We start from the raw sequence: 18,362 nt of genomic DNA on the forward strand, positions 1-18,362 counted from the left end.
AACCTCCAACTCACCCTCTATGCCATATCTCCGTATTTTCTGCAGTAGCCTACCATGGGGAACCTTATCAAACGCCTTACTAAAATCCATATATACCACATCTACCGCTTTCCCCTCATCATCCTCCTTCGTCACCTTTTCAAAGAATTCAATAAGGTTTGTGAGGCACGAGTTGCCCTTCACAAAACCATGCTGACTATCCTTGATCACTTTATTTCTATCCAGATGTTCATAAATCCTATCCCTTACAATTCTCTCCATGATTTTGCCCACAACAGAAGTGAGACTCACCGGCCTATAGTTACTAGGGTTATCCCTACTCCTCTTCTTGAACAAGGGAACCACATTTGCTATGCTCCAGTCTTCTGGCACTACTCCTGTAGACAATGAGGACATAAAAATCAAGGCCAATGGCTCTGCAATCTCCTCCCTTGCTTCCCAGAGAATCCTAGGATAAATGCCATCAGGCCCAGGGGACTTATCTATTTTCACCTTTTCCAGGATTTCCAATACCTCTTCTCTACATACCTCAAAGCCATCCATTCTACTTAATTGTGTCTCAGTACTCACATTGACAACAATGTCCTGTTCCTGATTGAATACTGACGAAAAGTATTCATTCAGTGTCTCCCCAATCTCTTCTGCCTCCACACGCAACTTCCCCCTACTATCCTTGACTGGACCTATTCCTACCCTAGTCATTCTTTTATTCCTAACATACCTATAGAAAGCCTTAGGGTTTTCCCTAATCCTATCGACTAAGGACCTTTCATGTCCCCTCCTTGCTGCTTTTAGCTCTCTCTTCAGGTCCTTCCTGGCTACCCTATAACTCTCAATCGCCCCAATTGAACCTTCACGCCTCATCTTGAGATAGGCTGCCCTCTTCCATTTAACAAGGGATTCCAATTCCTTATTAAACCACGGCTCCCTCGCACGACCCTTTCCTCCCTGCCTGCCTGTCCTTGGTGGAGTGGGAGGGGGAGTTGAAGTGTTGGGCCAAGGGACGATTGGGTTGGTTGGTCCGGGTGTCCCAGAGGTGTTCTCTGAAACGTTCCGCAAGTAGGCAGCCTGTCTCCCTAATATAGAGGAGGCCACTTCGGCTGCAGCGGATGCAGTAAATGATGTGTGTGGAGGTGCAGGTGAATCTGTGGCCGATATGGAAGGATCCCTTGGGCCCTGGAGGGAAGTAAGGGGGCAGGTGTGGGCGCAAGTTTTGCATTTCTTGCGGTTGCAGGGGAAGGGGCTGGGAGTGGTGGAGGTTGGGTTGGTGGGGGGTGTGAACCTGACGAGGGAGTCACGGAGGGAGTGGTCTTTTCGGAACACATATTGGCAAGTATCATTCATACCACACAAATGCAAAGCAATGGCTATCTTGAGCAAGAGAATCTCATCGTCACCCCTTGACATTCAGTCTTGAGTTCCCCTACTATCCACATTCTGGGTGAGAGGGTAACCATCGACCAGAAACTGAACTGGACTAGCCATTATAAGTTCAGTGGCTACCAGAGTATTTCAGAAGCTAGGATTCCTGCAGTAAGTTCCTTGCCTCCTGATTGCCAAAATTCTGCCCAAGTCAGGAGTGTGATGGAATACCCTCCTCTTGCCTGGATGAGTACAGCTCCAACACGTGAGAAACTGACACCACGCAGGAGTGAGCAAGCAGCTTGATTGACCCCACGTCCACAAAGATCCACTCCCTCCATCACTGACACCTTTCCATTGATTGCTGTCTTGCTGTGGTGGAGGGTACACCCACAACCAGCTCCACTGGGCCAGCATTGTGCTTAGGATCCAAATCAAATCGCCTTCATTCCGATCAAAGAAGGCACTTGAATGAGAGGAGGAGGACAAAGGGAATGTTTCAAAGACTCCCTGAGGCTTCCTTCCAGAAATGCAACACCCATATCAATAGATGGGAGACCCTCATTCAGGAGAAACTGACTTAGAGGAAGGTCTTGTGTGAAAGGATACAGTTGCTTCAGAACTCGAGAGGAAGTGTGGGAAACAAATGCTGACGATCACAAGGTCAAGGTCCAATTTCCTGGAATCCTCTGTCAAGTGTGTGGTGGGAGATCCAGTTCTAGGATTGGCCTCATTGGGCATGCGTTCAGTGGGTCTTTGTGTGGCCAGTGGCCCAGAATTTCCGAGGTGGACAATCCTCTAGATTGGTGGGTCATTGTTGATCCTAACAGCAGGTATACCACAGAAACTCCCCAAAGCTCCTCTTTAAACAGTACATTCCAAACCCATAACTGCTACCATCTAGACGGACAAGGGTAGCAGATACAAAGGAATGTCACCAACTTGCAAGTTTCCCTCCACTGACCATCCTGACTTGGAAATATATTACTGTACCTTTTATGTCACTAGGTTAAATATTCTGGAACTCTCTGCATAATAGCATCATGAGCTACCTCCACCCACTGGACTGCATCAGTCCAAGAAAGCAACTTGTCACCACCACCTCCAGGGTAGATAGGGATGGACAATAAATGCTCAGCTCGTATTGCTGAATGAGCCCACCGTCTACCAGAAATAGAGAATATGACCCTTCCTGAATGCAGAAGGAGGTAGCAACTTACAATCTATTCCGTTTACATGAAAGACAAAAACAGAACAACCTGCCTTCACTCTTTTAACCAGAGCTAGTGCAGGTCTTGTCACTGAGGCACTCTTCACATTTGTTGCTAACATTTGACTTTATCTGTATATTCTCTCCAATCAATTTAAAGCCCTCTCAGCAGTTTATGCCTGTTGTTCCAATGAGGAAGTGCTGCCTCCTCCCTGCATTCCTGCTTCTGAATCAGCATGCTGGTTATTGTTGCAGCAAAGAGAGACTTTTTTGGGGGGGGGAAGTTCCAAGAGGTCTGCATTTTGGCTGGCTTATGTAAAATAAAACCTGCTTCTTCAGTATAATAAATGGCATTGGATCGTAAAAGTATCCAAGCGTGACATTGACCAGTTAACATTCACGTACTTTGTGTTTCTCACAATTGTTCAAATTGTGTGGTTTTTTTTAATGCCCCTGGTGCAATCAATTAGTTTTGCTGGAATTTGAATTCAACTAAACAAAAGTCTGGAATTAAGAGTCTAATGATGACCATGAATCCAATGGATTGTCAGGAAAAACAATCTGGTTCACTAATGCCTTTTAGGTGGGGAAACAGCCATCCTAACCTGGTCTGGCCTACATGTGACTCCAGACACACACCAATGTGGTTGACTCTTTGGGAGATTAGCGATGGGCCATAAATGCTGGCCTAACCAGTGATGCTGTCATTCTGTACAGACCATTAAGGCTGTTTCTCCGTTCAGTGAGATCCATGGTTGATTTGATAACCCTTAACTCCACTTTCTGGCCATTTTCCTTGTGGCCCTTGATTCCCTTACTGATTAAATTTCTGTCTATCTCCACCTTGAGTATGATTATTTAACCTTCTCAGCAGCCCTCTGTGGTAAAGAATTCCACAGGGAGAATAGATTCCTCCTCATCTCTGTCTTAAATGGGTGACTTCTTATTTTGAGGTAATGACCACCAGTCTTAGACTCTCCCACAAAGGGAAACAACGTCTCTGCATCGACCCTGTCAAGATCCTTAAGAGCCTTAAGTTTCAATAAGGTCGCCTTTCATTCTTCTTAACTCTTATTAATACAAGATTAACCTTCTCAAGCTCTCTTCATAAGAAGATCGCTCTCTACTCAAGATAAATCTAGTGAACTTCTCTAGACTGCTTCCAAAGTCAGTATATTTATCTTTAGGTAAGGGGACCAAAATTGTTAATGTTATTCTAGATGTGGTCTGACTGCTGCCTTGTATAGTTTTAGCAAGATTTCCCTATTTGTTCATTTGCATTGAAATCATCAGGAAAAGAATGCTTCATGTTACATCTTAACTTCAACTGTTGGTATGAAAACCCACTGACCAATGATGTGGATTGTTTGGTGGGATCATGGTTATCGCCCTTTTGGCACCACTCTGCAGATTGCTGCAGTGCTGTTTGGTTAGGGTGTCTGATCAACTGATGGAAGGTGAACTCCAGCTAACCGCATCATTATTGTTACCCGGTAAAATCTCCTGTTTAGCTGTAGCCTCCAAATAGTGCCCTATTTACTGCTAGTTGTCATTGACATGGAATCTGACTTGAGGACTCTCATCGGTGTGTCACTGGGTCATGACAAATGCTGCTACTTCACTGGAGGTTTAATTTTTGTCATTATACCTTTGGATTCGTGCCAGGAAAACGATACATATGACTGGATGAAAATTAAAAACGCAGCCTACTTTCATCTATCCTTTACTGGGATGTGCGGTGAGGATGTGACTTATGATCATTCGTTGATTACAATTAGCACAAGGAAAAGGTAGTATGGTGCTACCTTTTCATTGGACAATTCATCTGAAGCAAGAGTACCAAGCCTCTGAGCAGTTTGGGAACTGGAACCTTGTTTAGAAAAATCCACAAAATGACACACAATCTGGTGACAGTAAAGGTTGTTGTGTTGGCATGTTTTGAATAAAAAAGAATCTGAACAATCATTCATGTCCTTTTAGAAAAGGAAACCCCCTGTTATTACCTGGTTTGGTCTGCAAGCTTTGAAATCCTAAGGATTTGCATTAAAGCTTGCTAACCATATTTTTTTAAGTGTGCTGTGTAAATCATTTTGTTCCATGTTTGTAAAGTTTCTACATTGAGCAGTATGCTAGCCACGTGAACCTAATTGAATAACCAGATGTAACTTAATTGCATTTCTAGTTAAGTAAGATAAAAATTTCAGTAATGGTTGCTGTTGATCAATACTTATAGTCACGCACTGTTTGCAGGTGTACTTTCAGCATATTTGATTAAGAAGAAAAGGAAGTTTTTTTTTGTTCTTGTTTGTGCTTTATCTCCTTAGTTTTATGATTTAATGGTGAGGTGGGGGAAAAGTCAAATCTTCTGCAAGCTGAAAAAACCAGCCAGCTTGCATGGTGGGGGGAGCCTTGCATTGAATGAGCTGGCCACAATTAGAATAATAGCTGCAAATAGCAGAAGAGAACTATTGACATGTTGCAGCAAAGGCTAAAACAGCATACATTCTACCTTGTGAGCCCAAAGCAAGGGGAGGGTCTTATGGTATAGATACTTGTGAATCAACCTGGTCAGATATTTCCGACATACCGCTGGAGAAGCTGGGACTGGAACCCGGGTCTTCTGGCCCAGAAGCATTACCACAAAAGTCTCGATGTGGTTAATTGAATAAAGCTGATTGGTACAAGTTGCATGTTATTACATTCAACTAGACTATGAAGAGACCAGTGTATATAGGTCTGCACTCCACAAGACCTTCTGTCTTGCCCTTACCCAAATCGGTATGACACTGTCGGTTTGGGTGGAGCTGAATTCAGTCTCCAAAATTCGACAACAGACTTGACACCTCTCACCGCAGCAACGTATATTCTTGGTGACCATTTTGATGGGTTGAAAGTTCCAACTCCACTTCTAGCCACATATTGGAAGCTGCAGCAAATGATGCAGCATCTGATTGATGCATTCCTGAATTCCAAATTTTGGTGAAAGGGAATGAATGTTAAAACAGACACTGAATACTATTAGGTAATTAAATGAAGAAATGTTGACGATTGAGTGTGTATGATTTTTTTTTTCTACCCAAAGTGAGTGCATGTGACTGAGATGATGCCAGCAAAGACCATGGTTCTTATTGGCTTTCCAGTGACACCTTTTGGTTTCTGTAAAGATTTGCAATTCAGATCTGGTGGGCAATCTTTTGAGTCAGCAGAAAGTTAATCTGGATTGCAAGGACCAAACTTGGAAATTTCTGCTCATTTATCAATTTGGTAAAATTGATTATTGCTTTATATTTTCTTTAATTGTCTGTGTTCAGTCGGCTGCTGGGTCAGTCTCATTGCAGGGCTTTACAGACCATGAGCTGGAACCAGTGCAGATTAATACAAAAAAAAGTGTTCATTGATAGTTAGTGACTCCTGCTTTAAGTGAATCTATGTGCTTCCTTTCCATCATAGGAATAATCCTTCAGTTTGTTTCCTGACATAGTACTCAGCATTTGATACTGGAAACATACAGTTTGCCACTCCCGTTCAAGAAACAACTCCTTTGAGGATGGAAAGCTATACTTTTCATGAATGGTTGTGTGCAAGCAGTGAGAGATTGATTGATTGATTGAGTTTAAAGGATTATGTAGGTATTTTTCATTTTCTTGTCCGAAAGTATTGGCAAGGCTGAAATACTGTTCTTTACAATCCAATCCAGTTAAAGCAAGAAACAGAACCACAATCAGCCTATCTTTGCAGTGTCAATTGTAAAATGGCAGGCTTAAGGTTTGTATTCTTTGGGACATTATTTGATGCCAAGGTATATTTTATAATTTGTTTTTTGTTTGATCATGGGATGTGAGCACTGCTGGCAAGGCCGCTGTTATTTGCCCATCTCTCCTTGGTCTTTAGATGGTTGTAACGGTGAGTTGTCTTGTTGAACCGCTGCTCCGCTTGTGGTTTGGATACACCTACGGTGCTGTTATGGAGTGAGTTCCAGAATTTTGACCCGTTGACAATGAAGGACTGACTGATGATACAGTTCCAAGTCAGGATGTTGTGTGAGTTGGAACTTCCCCCTTCAATGGAACACATAATGGCGTTCCCCTATATATGCCCCATATTTGTTGCCCTAATGCCCGATATTTGACAAAAGGTCAAATTCCTTTGTATTTTTAGGCAAGTCACAGATTTAGAGTCTTCATTGAAATGAAATTTATTCCAAATTTTTGAAACATAAGTGGGGCTACATAACTAAGTCTGGTCTCAGGATTAAATTTTGTAAAGTGGTAGGAATTGATAGTTTTTTTTTACTAACTATTAATGACCGACAGTTAGAATGACAAGGATGTATGATTAGAGTGTGTGATTTCTGAAAATATGTTGATTTGCTGAATACAAATTGTTGGGCGTTACTTCAGGAAACAGCACCAATATGTTATATTGTGCAGTCTTTCTGAAAAAACTAGTTACATTTCTGTAACTTCCTCTATGAACACTGCAACAGTTTAACAACATTGTTGCAAAAAACATCCAACATGTCAATGGAATGAAATCTAAGCTATTGTCTGCCTGAACCTTTTGTGAGGGAAGGATTGATGGGATAAACTGGTGCTACAAGTGACAGAATATCCCAGAATTCATGGATTTTTGACTTGAGGAGCCAACAAGATTAAAAGTACAACAAACTTCCAATCTAATTGTGGAATAGAGGAAGGGCAAGCACGTGAGGGAGGGATAAAACAGACTGCATTCTGAATTGATTTTCCAAAGCTACATTCTAGATACAGTGAGGTTAAATGTAATGCTGCTTATATAGTATATGTGGTTATTCTGGTAATCCACAAAAAAGAATGTAGATTTGGCAGTGCCTTTCTGCCAGAATGTAGTGAGGGTATGTTAACTTATAGAACCCCCCCCCATGCCATATACAGTGTACTGCCATGTATACAGTTTCTGTGATATTTAGTAAATATTCCAATTTGGAGACCCCCAAGAGTGCACTGTTCAAATGAAAATAGCGATATGGTAATTTCTTGTAGATAATTTGTGAATGAAATATAATTTTTACAATTTTTTTTTAAAAGTAGGCTTCATGAGCACAGCTGAATATCTATTTGCCCCTTATCTACTTTTCCTTATATTGCTGGTCACATGCACAGTTCCAGATGATGGTGGTCAGAATCTTGGTCTCTAAATCTAAAGTTGCTGAAATAAATTGTCAGCATTTCTAATTACAACCCTCCTTGAAAACTGCAAGCTTAGCTCTGGGATAAGAACTGTATGGCTTGTACTGTCTGCCTGAGTCATCGTGCCCGTATCAATGTTCATGTTGCACTTCACTCTTGCTCAAGCTTGACCCCATCCTGAATGTGCTCATGTGGTTGTTTATCTGTCGTCTGCTGCCTGGAAATGATTGTCTGCAATGCTGGGTGGTAAATGCATTAGCATCTGTCTTCTGTACTTTTTTGTCCAATGTTCTCTACTTCTAATAGTCATAAATTAAGTCAGACCATCTGCGTAAGTATATTAATTAAAGATCAACTAACATCTGATCAGGCTTCTCCAATTTCTCCTGTCCTATCAAATAAAATGGATGAAATTGAAAACCTTGGTCACAGCCACCTCGCCCAAATCTTCAGGACTCTGCCAAACGCAATTTGGTTAAAAATCAGAACTTCTGGGACTACTTTAATTTTCAAGCTTTTTAAATTTTCTGCAAGCAGTCTTATTAATTATGAAAACGTTGATAGTTAAGCAGCTACTCTTTCTACTAATAGTCAAGAAAACAGTCAAATGAAGATTTCACTTTCTGATCCATATGGGAAAGTGATTCAGTGAAATCGCTGTGTTGATTATCCAGTGGCAGGAAAGGGGAAGGCTGGTTGGGGGCAGGTGGTCACATGATAAAATCTTCAAGAATACACTTGCCCTGAGTTGGCAACCCTAAAGTAGCTGCCGTTGATGGCACCTTTTAGTCCAACAGTATCTGACTAGCTTTTACTTTAGCAATATCCAAAATAAAGATGGAAGGTTCAAATTCCAAAGTGCCAACAGTGACCACTCCTTGGCAATAGGTTGTTAGAACTTTGTCCTTTGTGCACAGTAGTTAGGCAGATATTAAACAGAAATCTATCAGAAGAGCTGCCATAAATGCATTAATTATATGCCCTGTGATTGTTTTACGTTTTACTGTAGCCCACACAACATAGGACCAAGAATATTTTGCCAACTTGACCCCACTTCACGTAAAATTTACTCGCCAGCATCTCACTTTTTCTATCTCCTTGCTGTTGATCAATTCTCTCTTGTATATTTAAATTATTAATTTGCCATGGGATGCTAAGGGATCTGTGTAAACATGAGTTTTCCAGGTACTAACTACTTAGATATACACTGTTGTCACCACCCTCCTTTGCTCATGTATAGAAATGTTAGTCACCTGGACCTAGTCTGCAGGCTGAAGTGAAGTAACATCTCCCTCACTCCCCTCCATCCTCTGCCACCAGGTTAGGCTTGAGCATCAGCATTATGGAAAGACTCTGTTCACCTCCCAGACTGCATGTCATCCTGACTTTGCAACAATAACTTGAAATTTCCTCCAAGTGCTGTTTGCGGGTCTACCACCAGCTGTACATTCAGTTAGGATGGGACAATAAATGCACTTTATCAGTGATTTTCCCCAATGTGGGTTCAAGCAGCGCTCTAGGATGTAAGCACTTCAAACCCAGTGTTTTAACCCTGCTTCCTAGGCAGGTGGATGGTTAAAATACTTAGTTCCCAACAACGTTTTGACAGATTATTTTCTTAGTTCCCCTCTCTGGACTGAGCAAGAGGCATACTTGCCAGAAACGTAGAATGTAGAAATATTTATAGGAACGGGCATAAGACATTTGGTCCTTTTGAACCTTTCCTATATTCATTATGATCTTGGATGATCATCCAACTCAATAGCCCATTCCCGCTTTTCCTCCATATCCTTTGATCCCTTTAGCCCCACGTGCTATATTGTCCTTGAAATCATAGAATGCTTTCGCCTTGACTGCTTTCTTGTGTAGGGTGAGCTCTGTCATTGAGATGTGACATCCATTTTTAACAAGATGGTAGGAGGAACTGGCCAGAAGAAACTCTCAATCTGTGAATTTATTTTCTAATTTAAAGTTTCTCGTGGCCAAGATGAGCAGAAAGCTCCATCAGCCCCACAAAGAAGCAACTGATCTTTCCTTTCTCGGGAGAGTCCTTTCCCAACCAGGGATGATGGTAGTCAAAAAATGTGGTGCTGGAAAAGCACAACAGGTCAGGCAGCATCCGAGGAGCAGGAGAATCGACATTTCAGATATGAGCCCTTCCTCCGGAATGAAGGGTTTATGCCCAAAATGTTGGCTCTCCTGCTCCTCTGATGCTGCCTGACCTACTGTGCTTTTCCATTGCCACACTTTTTCGAGCCTGATGTCCAGCATCTGCAGTCCTCACTTTCTCCCAGGGATGCTGGTAAACAGTTAAACAACTCCCTGGATGAGGAGGCTTCACAAATATCTGCATCCCCAGTATGGTGGGGCACATCTGTGCAAAAGATGAGACTGAAGCACTCTCTATAATCTTCAGTCAGAATAATTGAGGGGATGATCAATCTGGAGGTTCCCAGCATTACAGACACCAGTCTTCAGCCAATTTTATTCACTCCATGTGATATTCAGAAATGGCTGAAGGCACTGGATACTGCAAAGTCCATGGGACCTGCCCATATTCTAGCAATCGCACTGAAGACTTATCACAGCTGTGATCCAGTACAGTTACAACACTGACATCTACTCGGCAATGTGGAAAATTGCCCAGGTATGTCCTGTATACGAAAAGCTAGATGAATCTGGCCAGTGACTGCCCCATCAGTCTACTTTCAATCATTAGTAAAATGATGGACGGTGTCATCATCTGTGCTATTAAAGAGCACGCACTTACAGGTCAGTTTGGGTTCTGCCAGGGTCACTCTGCACCTGACTTATTTTACAGCCATGATTCAAATATGAACAAAAGAGCTGAACTCCAGAGCAGCAATGGGGTGAGAGTCCTGGAGGGTGGTAGGTGTATGGAATGAGCCGCCAGAGGAAGTGGTGGAGGCTGGTACAATTGCAACATTTAAGATGCATTTAGATGGGTAAATGAATAGGAAGGGTTTGGAGGGACATGGGCCGGGTGCTGGCAGGTGGGACTGGTTTGGAGGGACATGGGCCGGGTGCTGGCAGGTGGGACTAGATTGGGTTGGGGTATCTGGTCGGCGTGGACGGGTTGGACCGAAGGGTCTGTTTCCATGCTGTACATCTCTAGGACTCTATGACATCACCGAGTTCTCGCAAAACTGGAGTGAATGGCAATCAGGGGAATTGGAAGCATATGAATAAGCAGGGAGTAGAGTGTATGGACAGTGTAGAGGCAAAAAGATTTTAGTTTAGAAAGGCATCATGTATCTTTGGAAACTTGGTAGGCCAAAGGGCCTGTTCCTGTGCTGGACTATTCTTTATTCTTTATACCTGGCACAACAGAAAACGACTCTAGTTATTGGAAGTCAGTCATCTCAGCTCTTTCCACATCTGACTACAAAGCCTCAAAGGATCTTTCCGTATCCGACTCGGTGCCTATCTTAGTTCCTCAGAATAGTATCCTTGGCCCAAATGTCTTCAGCTGCTTCATCAATGACCTTCCCTCCATTGGAAGGCCCATACTTGCCAATGGTTGCACAACGTCCAGCACCATTCATGACCACTCAGACACTGAAACAGTCCATATCCAAATGTAACAAGACTTGGATAATATTCAAGCTTGGGCTGACATATGGCAATTACCATTTGTGTCACACAAGTGCGTGGTAATGACCATCTCCAACAAAAGAATCCAACCATCACTCCTTGACATATAATGGCTTTACCATCGCTAAATCCCCTTCTGTCAACATCCTGTGAGTGACCAGTAACTGAGCTGCACTGTCATATAAATACAGTGGCTGCAAGTGTAGGTAAGAAGCTAGGAATCCTGTAACTCCCTGTCCACCATCTACAAGGCACAAGTCGGGAATATGATAGAATATTCCAGCACTTGCTTTGATGTGTGCAACTCCAACAGCACTCCAGAAACAAACTGCTTGTTTGGCACCATATCCACAAACCTTCACTCTCCTAATCACCCAGTACCAGCTGTGTATATCCCCTGCAGGATGCACTGCAGATATTCAACAAGGCTCCTTCGAACCACTATCACCTTGAAGGACAAGGGTAGCAGATCCATGGGAACAGCACCAGCCTGCAAGTTCCCACGTAGCATCCTGACCTGGAGATATATAGCTGGCCCTTCAATGAAACTGGGCCAAAATCTTGGAATTCCCTCCCTGATGTCACCGTGGATGTATTGACACCAAATAGATTGCAGCGTGCCAGGAGGGTAGCTCACCACCACCTTCTCATGGACAACTGGAGGTGGACAGTAAATGCTGGCAAAACTTACAGGGCCCACGTCCCTCAATCACTTTTTTTTTTAAAAGAAAAACCCAATCTACTTATTCGAATGTCAAAAATGGGTTCCTTTTGGGAGAGGAATTTTGCTGTGGACTAACTATGTGCTGCTGAATTTGAGTCAGTGATTTTTAGACGTATGCAGATTGAGGTATAGGTTGTTTTCTGAACATCTCAGCTCCTGCTCACATGGCTGTCACTTCAAGTAAAATATTATGGTTCCATTCTTGAGCTATTAAGCCGAACTGCAGCTGTCTGATTTAGGTGTGTGTGAAAGATCCCCATGGATCAGAGTAATGCTTGTTATTTAACTACCAACCTGTTACAAAACAAATTAGCTGACACTTAGCTGATTTGCCTCCAGCAAGGTCACATATGGCAATGTAGTTGTTTCATTCGCTAACAAACCATGGAAGGCACTCCAAGGGAATTCATTGGCTGCCAGTCATGTAAAATGCTACAGAAATACAAGTTTTTTTTGTTAGCCTAGCCATTATTCTTTGATATTAATACTATCGAGATTTTGTCTTACAAACCTAGAAGCACTTGATGTAAAAACATTTAAGTAGACAGAGGGAACTAGTTAAGCTCAGTTGGCTGGATCGTTGGTTTACAGAGCAGCGTGGGTTCAATTCCCATCACAAGTTTGAGGTTACTATTTAAGGACTCTCCTTCTCAACATCATCCCCTGGCAGAGGTCTGGTGGCCCTCAGGTTAAATCACCACCAGTTGTTTCTCTCTACTGAGAGAGCAGCCCCTATGGTTTGATAAGACAACCAGTAGACAGATTAGCTTTGGCACTACAATGATTGGTAAATCCCTAGGGTTTACTGAGGAACAAAGGAACCTTGGTGTAGAAGTCCATAGAATCCTTACAGTATGGAATCAGGCTATTCGGCCCATCAAGTCCACACCGACATTTCAAAAAGGGTCCCACCCAGACCTGCCCTATCCCTATAGCCTTGCATTTTCCATGGTTAACCCACCCATCCCATTGACATTATGGACAATTTAGTATGGCTAATCCACCTAAACTGCACATCTTTGGACTGCGGGAGGAAACCAGAGCACCTGGAGGAAACCCATGCAGAGAATGTGCAAACTCCACACACATGGGTGGAATCGAACCCAGGTCCTTGGTGCTGTGAGGCAGTGCTAACCACCGAGCTACCGTGCTCTTTCCTCATAGCAGACTTGTTTAAGACAAGAGAGCCTTAGTTTAAAGTGAAAGAAATTTTTCACCAAAAGGGTGGCAACTATATGGAACATGCTGACTAAGAGAGTGGTGCAGGCAGCTAATTTTGTAACATTTTAAAAAGCAGCTGAATGAGCACTCAATGTCAGGGCATCGTAGGCTACAGACAAGTGCAGGCAAATGGGATTAGTGTTGTTTGGTGTTTGTTTGGCAGAGACTTGGTGGGCCAGAGGCCTGGTTCTGTGTTGTATGACTCTCTCTCTTTCTCTCTCTCTCTCTGACCTCTTATACATGAAAGGAAGCAGAGGAAACATTTATACACTAATACTGCAGGAATAGTATGAAAAGGCCAAAATAACATGCTTTAATTTTTATTTCTGTGTTTTATCAACAGATGAAGTATGTGGAAGAAACTTTTCAATTGCAAAATGAAGAAGTTCTGTTGATGTGTATTGGAATCTCATCAGGGATTGGGCGATTAGTTTTTGGCAGGGTTGCAGACTATTTACCTGGCTCAAATAAAGTTTTCCTTCAGGTAAGGTGGACTGGTGTTATGGGTCAAGTAGCTGCTTACAAAGAGGGAGGGGCCAATTCTGTACAAGCCTGTCACAGTCACAGAGGGGTTGGGGGAGCAGTGACAGTACAGTCCTCCTTGTCGCAGCCAATGCATGAACTTGATGTAAGCTGCTGCAGATTCACAAGTTAATTATCCGATAATGGCCTGGGACATGTAACACATCGTGAGCATCTAAACTGTGCTATGTTTCTGTCCTGTGCTACGTTGTCTTTCGGTCAATGAGGAAACATGGAGTCTTGAAATGGCAAGAGCTGGAAATTGTTACCTAGAGGCTGGGTATGAGAACTTATTATGCCCAATTATACAAGACTTGGTACCTGCCATACCTAAGATAATCACTTCCTATTGAAGTTCTCCTCCTCTACTTGTGGGACAGAGTTCAAAGGAACTGATGTGTCTATACTGTGGCTGATCTTGTGGTACCCTCATGCTGGTTACAGAAGTTGCATTTGGTATCAATTACAATTAGATGGGATTACACAGCAATTATTGTCCAATTAGAACAACTATGTTAGACTGTATATTCTGACCTTTGCAAGGGCCTGCTGACTATTGTCAATACTCTGCGTGTTGTGCCAAAGGGATGTGACATTTGATATGATGCACCTATTCATGAGCCATACGGTTTACATACCTGACAGCTCACCAGCAACTTAACAGGCAGGCAATAAATACTGACCCAGCCAGTGACAGCCATATGCCACAAACAAATAAAAATGAATTGGATTGTATTAATCCATATTCTGAAAGCTCAAGAACAAATTTGCTAAATGTTTTTTCTACTTTTCCTCATGTAAATAGAAGCAAGTGACAAAACTTTCCTTTGTTATTTCAGGTGGTATCGTTCTTTGTTATTGGGCTGATGTCCATGATGATTCCACTGTGTCAAGGCTTTGGTGGTCTCATTGCAGTCTGCCTTTTCATGGGTTTATTTGATGGATGCTTCATCTCAATCATGGCCCCAGTTGCCTTTGAACTTGTGGGCTCAGAGAATGTATCGCAGGCGATTGGATTCCTTCTTGGGTTGATGTCCATTCCAATGACAGCCGGCCCACCAATTGCAGGTATGGCATGTTGTTCAACAACTGTTCAGTTTAACACAGAAAGCTTTGATTACTTTATATCATCAGAACTTTGGTATTTGGAAAACAGCTAATTGACATATCACAGATGAAATAACAGGCCTGTGCTGCTGGCTATTCAAATGATGAGGAATAAATTGAAAAATGACCACATTACAAACTTTGGGCTTTATTAACTGTGCTAGCAGCAACAACGACATTATATTCTGGATAGCCCCTAACTCAGCACACAGCTTATGCTGATTCTCACCTTAGCTTAATGTCAAAATGTTTTAATAATTCTATCAGGACAAGTGACCACAAAGTTAGGGGAAGTTGACGTAGAGAGGCAGATACTTTTTAGTGAGAGAATTCCAGAGCTTGGGGCCTAAGCAGCAGAAGGTACAGCCTTGGCGTTTCAAGGGTTGTTGTGCCAGAGGAGATCAGAGAAAGGGAATGATGGAGTTCTGGAGGGATTTGAAAACAACTGTAAGAGTTGTTAAATGAACGAGGCCCGGACTTGCTCTGACTTTGTTTGTTACTGAACCAGTTTTGATGTGTGGTATTTCTGAGCATTTCATCATCTTTTCTCTTGCATTTGGTTTCCAGAATTTTAAGTATAGACCGTTTTTAAAAAAAAAATCCCTTTTTAATAAAATTTAGATTCTAATTATAATTTATAAAGTAGCCAATCGCTTTGGGATCAGCCACTGATAGAATAGAGGCAATACAGTTTGAACTCTTAGACAAATGAAATGGGGGAGTTATTTTCCATTACTTGCTGATATCCAAGTCATCCAGAAGGATCCAGCTCTGGGGAATTAGGATGATATCCGGTCAAGGTTAATTCTACAAAGCAACATTTTGTTGTTTGCTAATTTACTCTGTTGCAATTTGAATTTGGGGACTGGAAAGGAGCAATATCTTTAAATGTTGAATTCTCAGCCAAATCCTGTACACTTCTGCTCCTTAAAGTATACCCAAATTTTAAATTGATTTTAACTTCCTGCAGGCCTTATCCTTCATGCATCCCCTCAGTTTCTCATGGAATGTGCATTCTTTTCACAGCATCTTTCTCAAAGAAATATGTCTTTGAGAGTTATGACTGGGGAGTTGAGGAGCAGAACTAACTGAATTGATCTTCAAAACAACTGCTGTCGACTCAGTGGGTTGAATGACTATGGGGTAATATTCAATGATCCAATCCATGTTATGATACTGAGAAGTACATAGGAATTGAGGAATCTGAGAGTGCTTGCTCACTGATCTCCGTAGGTCGTTGGTTAGGTAAATCAGGTCAAGAAGACTTACTGAATACATGCATTTGTTAACCAAAACATAAGAGCTGGAAGAGTGTACTGGAATGAAATGAAATACTATTTTGATTCTGTCTTGAGTGCTGCATGCAGTCTTGATGATCATGTCAGAAGAAAGGTGTGACTGCAGTTGAGAGGATATAGAGGAGACTAATGAGGATGTTGGCTGGACTGGACTATGTTCATTAAGATCTTATTGAATAACAGAGCATGTTCATTGGATGCGATGTGGACTGAATATTTTTCAGATTCCCTCACACACAACTATGCTGCAATGGAATATCTAATCCAAGACTCTTCATGTGGCTTGGTCATCCAATCACTGCCACTGACCTGTACTTGTGCCAGTCAGGGCCATAGGTGATGCTGGGAATCAATCTGTAACCTTCCTTTACCCCAGTGGTGGGGGGGTGTGTGGACCTTAAAGTCAAGGCTGAATCCTGCAACCTTCACTCTTGGCCTTCCGGGCAGCCTCACCACCGGAATGTTAAATCCTGGATTTTGGGAAGCCTACTTGGCTCTGGGAAGATGAGACCCTTGTCAGTATGCAAAGACTGGATTGATGGCTGGATTTTAACATGACTGGCTTTCTTGAATTCACCACCTTCCCCTGAATGTGTTTCCCTTGTAGCAGACCCATCACCTGACCGACCGACTGACTGGGCTGGGCTGGGCTGAGCTGATGGGCTGACTGGGCTGGGCTGGGCTGAGCTGATGGGCTGACTGGACTGGGCTGGGCTGAGCTGATGGGCTGACTGGACTGGGCTGGGATGGGCTGATGGGCTGACTGGACTGGGCTGGGCTGAGTCATTTCCAGGCTGATGGGCTGACTGGACTGGGCTGGGCTGAGTCATTTCCAGGGTTGTCCTCTGTCTTCCCAACTGGATTCAGATGGTGATGACACCAAGGATTTTGTAAGGAGACTTGGGTTGGGCTGGAGGGTTAGGGTTTAAAATCCCCTGGCCTGATATTGTCAATGGGGGCTAGCAGTAGGCTTTTCCATCATCCCGTACACCTCTCTGAACCCCAGCATGAAGTTGAGGCTCTGGTATGATTTTATTGGCAGTTTTTAGTCTATTTCAAGAGTACAAAATAAAAATCATTTTTTATGTTTATGAGCATAAAAACAAGAAATGAGAGTGGGCCATTTGTGTCTTTGAGCAGGTCTGCCATTCGGTAAGATCAGGCTGATCTGATTCGAACCTCAACTCTACAAATTCTCAATCTGTCATCCCCGTGGTAATCAATAATCTGTCGTCCCCGTGGTAATCAATAATCTGTTCACCTCAGCCTTGTAAATATTCAAAGATTCTGTGTCCACTGTCTTTTGAGGAAAGGAATTCCAAAGACGTCCAAACCCTTGAGAGAATTTTACATTTTCATCTCTGACTTCAAATGCGTGACCCCTTATTTTTAAAGGATGACTGCTACATCTTCACAATGTCAAGGCCTAGACCCCTCAGGATCTTGCGTTTCAATCGAATCACCTTTATCACTTCTAAATTTCAAAGGATACCATTCCTCATGAGATAATACGCTCATTCCAGATATTGGTCCAGCAAAGCTTATCTGAACTGTCTCCGACACATTAACATTCTTCTGTAAGTACATTGGCCAGTTCTGTACACGCTACTCCAAATGTGATCCCATCAATGCCTTATCTAACTGCAGGATAGTCTCCCCTAGTCTTGCATTCTGAACCCTTTAGGAGGAAAAAAAAACTCTACTTGCTCTACCTGCAGACTAACCTTCTGTGATTCATGCACTGGGACAGCTGGATCTCCCGGTATCTCAGAGCTCTGCAACCTCTCACCATTTGGATAATAAGCTGCTTTTTTATGCTTTCTGTCAAAATGAACAATTATTCATTTTTCCCATCTTATACTCCATTTGGGAGATCTTTGCCCACTCCCTTTCTATATCCCTGTGTAGGTTCCCTTATAGGGACATAAGAACAAGGAGCAGGAGTATGCCATCGAGCCTGCTCTGCCATTCAGTATGATCATGGCTGATCTTTTCATGGCCTCAGCTCCACCCGCATGGGCCCCAGCTATGTCTGCCTCTTCGTAGGATATGTGGAACAATCCATCTTCCGCAACTACACTGGCCCCACCCCCCACCTTTTCCTCCGCTACATCGATGACTGTATCGGCGCCGCC

General features: G+C 42.7%; 1 protein-coding gene across 3 annotated transcripts in view; it reads left to right on the top strand.

Moving 5' to 3' along the window:
* slc16a10 (solute carrier family 16 member 10) overlaps positions 1–18,362 on the top strand; it is a 131,238-nt gene that overhangs the window by 98,380 nt on the left and 14,496 nt on the right. For all 3 annotated transcript variants that reach the window (XM_043687149.1, XM_043687148.1, XM_043687150.1), the window contains 2 exons: positions 13,644–13,784; positions 14,662–14,890. In XM_043687149.1, coding sequence (XP_043543084.1) covers positions 13,644–13,784; positions 14,662–14,890 — 370 coding nt within the window. The remainder of the gene's footprint in view (positions 1–13,643; positions 13,785–14,661; positions 14,891–18,362) is intronic.

Source organism: Chiloscyllium plagiosum, chromosome 3 (assembly GCF_004010195.1).
Source record: "Chiloscyllium plagiosum isolate BGI_BamShark_2017 chromosome 3, ASM401019v2, whole genome shotgun sequence".
Lineage (NCBI taxonomy): Eukaryota > Metazoa > Chordata > Chondrichthyes > Orectolobiformes > Hemiscylliidae > Chiloscyllium > Chiloscyllium plagiosum.